This window comes from Priapulus caudatus, unplaced genomic scaffold (assembly GCF_000485595.1).
Source record: "Priapulus caudatus unplaced genomic scaffold, Priapulus_caudatus-5.0.1 Scaffold249, whole genome shotgun sequence".
Classification (NCBI taxonomy): Eukaryota; Metazoa; Priapulida; class Priapulimorpha; order Priapulimorphida; family Priapulidae; genus Priapulus; species Priapulus caudatus.
Window position 1 is genome coordinate 238,355 of NW_014577310.1, and position 6,109 is coordinate 244,463.

At 43.6% G+C, this 6,109-nt stretch overlaps 1 protein-coding gene across 1 annotated transcript in view; it reads right to left on the reverse strand.

Annotated features, from left to right (window-relative positions):
* Positions 1-2,935: 2,935 nt before the first annotated feature.
* Positions 2,936-6,109, reverse strand: part of LOC106808030 (myosin-4-like) — a 44,794-nt gene continuing 41,620 nt past the window's right edge. The window contains exon 19 of the mRNA XM_014810579.1: positions 2,936-3,076. Coding sequence (XP_014666065.1) covers positions 2,992-3,076 — 85 coding nt within the window. The 3' untranslated portion in view covers positions 2,936-2,991. The remainder of the gene's footprint in view (positions 3,077-6,109) is intronic.

Consider the following 6,109-nt stretch of genomic DNA (forward strand, 5'->3'; position numbering starts at 1 on the left):
CAGTATTCACTGTTCTGTTGCAGTTGTTCAGACAACTAAAAAATAAAAGTAATAAACGACTAATGTGCGTTTGTATATCTAGAAAAAAAAGGACTCTGAGTTGTTAAAGTTAAAACCAATCTTTTTCTGTTGCAAACTAGATTTTGTGCTATAACTTCTAAAGCATTATATGAGCATAACCTCTCCATCTACAGAGTAAGGGTTAGGTCAGAAACAAACGAAGATTCTTGCCAGTTGAGACATTAAGAAATTTTACTGAAATATGAAGGACCAAATACGTCAATAAGAACAATAGTAAGAAAGAACAAAGAACAACAGTGAGACTTGCCTCTCCAACTCTGCGCACCCAATACGAAGCATTCAGAGCTGATGATCCGCCATCTCCCAACTTCTGTAGAACAAAAGGTAAAATGCAGCTGAGTTACAATATGAACCTATATATATATATATATATATATATATATATATATATATATATATACATATATTATGAACATATCTATAGAATAATGTTGACGTATGCATGATACAACTACAGATCAACCTTTATACAAGTGGTCGGTCAACAGGTATAAAGATATATAATAAAACTGAAATGAGGATTAACATATTACCCAGGCTATTGTGGCTAAATAATAGAAATAATCATAATAACCCTATGATTACCTCTTGATGCAAATCGCATGAAAATATCATCATCATCAGAAAAACGAGAGAATAATCCACAGAAAGTGGATCGAAAATGAAAAACGACGCTATGCGACCTACACTTGGAACCATCGAAATAATTAATAATAGGGGTTAATAACATAAACTTAATGCTTAAGTACTTAATAACTGCAGGTAAATAAAAAGAATAATAACACTATTATTAACTCGATCATAACCTACTATCGACCTCACTGCACAAAAACATCGCCAAATTGTTAAAAAAAAATCGGCTCGACGCGACGTAACAACACCTACGTGAGCCGCGTCACCGGTACCGGCTGAACCGGTCTCGGACTCGGGGCGCCGCCGTCGCGTCGTGAGCGCCTAACGACCCGGACGCCCTGCTGGACGGCGGCCGGCGGCGGCGATCTGCACCATTGAACTGCCGAGCCATGTCGTCCGCCGTCATTCGACACCTCGGAGACAGCGCCCGGCCCGTCCTGCCGCGCAACCCCGCACCTCCTGACGCCGACAGCGGCCAGACCGCAAGGTCTGGTCCTCCGTGCAGCCAGCCTCAACCTCGCGCCCGAGTCGCTTCGCTCTCCGAACTGGAAGCCGCTCCCGGCCAGCGCGATCCGTCGCCCGCTGAAAATAGCCATTTAAAAATACGTAATGTCTAACAAATCATCTCTAACTATACGATCCGGAGCGAGAGATCGACGGACCCGTTTCCCGACCAGACACACTGCATCCGCAGCCCGTGCACCCCGTCAGCCAGCGTAACAGCTATTGTAAAATACGTATCTAATATACATCTTCTACATATACCATCCGCGGGGAAGAGTGAAGACACGTCCCCGCGACTGAAAGTGCCGCGCCCGCTGATCGCTCAAGCCGCTGCAAAGTATGTTAACAATACTATCAAATATAATGACATCTTCTAATTACGTCGGGAGGAGAGGTGAGGACACGTTCTCCGACTGGAAGTGTCCGGAGCCGTGATCGTAGCCGCTGTAAAGTATGTTAAAATACGTATCTAAATATAATCTTCTAATTACGTCGGGGGAGAGGTGAGGACACGTTCTCCCGACTGGAAGTCCGGACCGATGATCGCAGCCAGCGTAAAGTATGTTAAAATACGTATCTAAATATAATCTTCTAATTACGTCGGGGGAGAGGTGAGGACACGTTCTCCGACTGGAAGTGTCCGGAGCCGTGATCGTAGCCCTTAATAGTTTAAAATCACGTATCTAAATATAACTTCTAAATTAACGCCTCGGGAGAGCGGGACACGTTCTCCGACTGAATTCCGAGCCGTGATCGGAACCCGCGTACTAAGTATGCTTAAAATACTATCTAAATATAATCTCTAATTACGTCGGAGAGGTGACACACGTTCTCCCGAGCGGAATGTCCCGAGCCGTGACTCGTCAGCCGCTGTAAAAGATACTTAAAATCCTATCTTAAATATACCATCGAATATATCTAATACGTCGGGGAGGAGAGAGACCACGTTCTCCGACGAATGCTCCGGCCAGCCGTGCCCATCGTAGCCCAGCTACCAAGTATCTTAAAATATCGTATTAAATATAATCTAATCTTCACCTCAATTACTCGGAGAAGCCAGACACTTCTCCCGACTGAAGTGCGGAGCCCGTGATCTTAGCCGCCGATAAAGATATAGTTACATCGATATCTACAATCATAAACTTCTAATTACCTCGCGAAAGAGGTGCAGCACATCGTTCGCTACCGACCTCCACGAATGTCCGAGCCGCGTCCACCGTCCGTAGCCGCCTGTAAAAGATGTCTAACAATACGTATCTAAATCGAATCTTCTAATTACGTCGGGAGGAGAGGTGAGGACACGTTCTCCGACTGGAAGTGTCCGGAGCCGTGATCGTAGCCGCTGTAAAGTATGTTAAAATACGTATCTAAATATAATCGAATCTTCTAATTACGTCGGGGGGAGAGGTGAGGACACGTTCTCCGACTGGAAGTGTCCGGACCGCTGATCGTACGCCCGCTCGTACAGTATTAAAATACGTATCCTAAATATAATCTCTCAATTCAACGTCCGGCGAGGCAAGCACGTGAGAACACGCTTACTCCGCACTCGGAAGCTGTCCGGACCAGCCGTGATCGCAGCCGCTGCTAGCAAGTATGTTAAAATACGCTATCATAAATATACATCGATCTTCTACATTACCGTCGGGCAGGAGGGGAGCTTGTTCTCCCGACTGAAAGTGACGCAGCCGTGATCGTAGCGCTGGAAAACGAACGCTGGAAACTATATATCTAGTGACATTTAATTACATTGGGGGGGAATAAGTTTGGGCGTTAACATAACGTACAATGTTGTACGAGCTCATGGCCGAGTCGCTTGTTCTCCGACTGGAAGGTCCGGGAGCCGTAATCGTAGCCGCTGGAAAATATATTTAAAAAAAAAATCGAATGACATCTAATTATAGTATAGTATCTAATATATCTAATTATAATCTAATTACATTGGGGTGAACTCGTTCTCTGACTGAAAGTGCCGCGATCCGGTGAATCGAGCCAATGATCTAGCCTGGACAACGAGCCCAAAACTATATCATAATTAAAATATCCAATCCAACGTCTCACCATAATATATAGGGCGAAAACCAGAACATATTGGTATAACATGAAAACATATCTCACAACTTGTACATATATAAAAGTAACAACAAAGCACAACAATGTACAACAATGAGTAACGGCTTACCTACACAAGTAACAAACAGTTTAAGTGTTAATCAATAAACTTTTGTACTAAATTCTAGTAATACAAATGTGAAATTATATACAATAGTAATAAACCATCCTTGCGGCATGAGTAAATGCGCTGTACTAGAAAAATAACATACCATGAACTGATTCTTGCATGCTACGAACTTGGAGAAATATCTACCAATTCCACATACTGAAGCTGCCACGATTCATATTAGTGAGAGACAAACATCTCTTTCATAGACGTTCACAGCACAGCCTATATGTATAGATTTGAAGTGCTCTTATCCAACAATAATTACTGTGTAAAATATAAATACTCGCGAATTTTGGCACACGTATTGGTATAAGGCATAATATTCGAAGACGTATGAATTTACCCTCCTCTCACTCACTGTCCTGTAGACCTTCATATACTGTTGATCACACCACCTGGCTTCCCCTGTAGAGGCCTGAAATGTGGAGTGCAATTAATGTTGATAATAAATGTAACAAGTCCGCAAGGCGACCAGCCGCTCATACTCACGCTATGCGGGCCTCTTGGTGGATTCTAGTAAACCTGTAGTTCCCAAATGTGTTCACATAACACCCGAAACAGTGGAATGCCACAGGATGTATCAAACCTCGTCAAAAGAATGTTCGTTGGAGATCGTAGAAGTCTGCCACGAATGGCGCGTACGAATTAAGTGTCTTCAGATGTAACACGCAGTGGACCAGACCTCCCCACATACCTAGTAACACCACTATCTGCAACACAGAATAGTAACACCTCCATCCATTTACCTACGCAAGCCTACAGCGCGCAATAGAGACTGCCACCTGTAACAACTAACAGCAACTCGACACCATACCACCACGACATGCACTGCATCACACCTGCAAGTGGCATACTACATGAAACAATCCCCACTCGACCAGTACAAAGCCATAACTAAAATAATCACGATTACAGGAGCATAAACCTCTTTAACCAATTCTAACCTCTTGAATTTCACTGTGACACTGTCGCTCATAACCATCCAGCATGTATCAATCTACTCTAGCAAACCAGGACAGTCCAACAATCTTTCTCAACAGACCCAGTACAAAACAAATCCATGTTAAACCCCCATCTTCCGAGGGTCAACAAACGTTATCTAGACACATTACTCCTTCGCAGTCAAACGCAGAAAAGTAAATCATTCATCGTCTTCTAAATAATCGCCATAAAAATCTCAGTCACCGGCGACACCACCCAAAAAAGCTTTTCCCCATCGCTCCGTCCAGAAACCCACTTCCTCAGAAAACAATGACTAAAAATCTCCCTGCTCCCCATTGACGGCTCATGACCTGCCTCGACCTCCAATTTCGCACACAGGATGACTCAGCTTCTCCCCTAACACCATGATGCTCATACACCCAAGACTATCCACGAGCTAGGTCGAGCCGTTTAATTTCGTGCCGCAATTCGCCCATATTCCACTCCCCTATAACCACTTAACTTCCAAGCGAGTGAATCTTCCCCCTTCCTTTACTACCTCTTGACACTTAGAAACCTTGACCCCCAGCTTCTCGCACCATCACAACCTCCGCTTTTGACGCATCACCACCCAACCGACCCGACCTATCGTGACAGTACCGTCGAGCGCCCGTTAAACATGCTGCCCAAAACGGTTGACGGACGAGACGCCACTGGACGACCAAGACGCTCGCACGCACGCGACGGACCGATCAAGCCCCGATTCTACCAGTGCACTCTGAACATGCAGATGACCTAATAATAATAACATAAATCAATCGTATATCAGGAGCACAATTAAACTGATTGATAATCCCTCAGACTTAATAGTTACTACACCAACCAACCTAACCGCTAAGTGCGCTCAAATACATACCTGTCAAAATAAGATCATAAACAGTGTTTGCCTTAACGTTTATCAACACGATTCTGATTATTATCTGCGTGAATTAGCCACTATCGATGCTGCCCAAAGGTCTCATATCGACTTATAATACAGTAACTTATTGACCTGACTACATTCAAATTAAAAATGTGAAACACGATAAAATATAACCTTGGTGCAACTGTGAAATCATCTCACATTTACCGCCACCAAGTTCGCTAGAGTGTCGACATGACCAAAAGCAACTGGAATATTTGAAAAAAAATATATTGTGCATCGCCACCTTGAAACCGATTGAGGCCAACATTTACATCTTCCAGCTATTGAAACATTGAAACCTTCTTTCCAGTCGATGGTCTTACGATTACACCCACCTAACATCAAATCAAGAATCAATCAACGACGGTTACAGTCACCAAGACACTCACCTACACCACAATAGTCACTCTTTTATTTAACATATTATACAGACAGAGTTACACGCCCTCATATAAAATATTCAGAGTGAACAGTAACTGCTTACAGTAACATAAAAAAACCTAACGAAAATTGCCACTCGAGTAAAAACACAGAAATGCAAACCACATCACTTAAATTCCATTCCACCTTAAAGTACACGATCTGCGGTGCATCCTCATTCATAACCTGCGCGAACTTACCTTTATCCTACCCCAGCAATCCACTACACATAAAGCACTCATAGCTTAGCGACTGCAGCTTCATCGATGCTTCAATGCTGAACTCCCTACCAACAATCTCACTCGCTACGTATATTCATTCGGACCGCCGGTGTACATATTCGGGACGCAAACGCCAGCGCG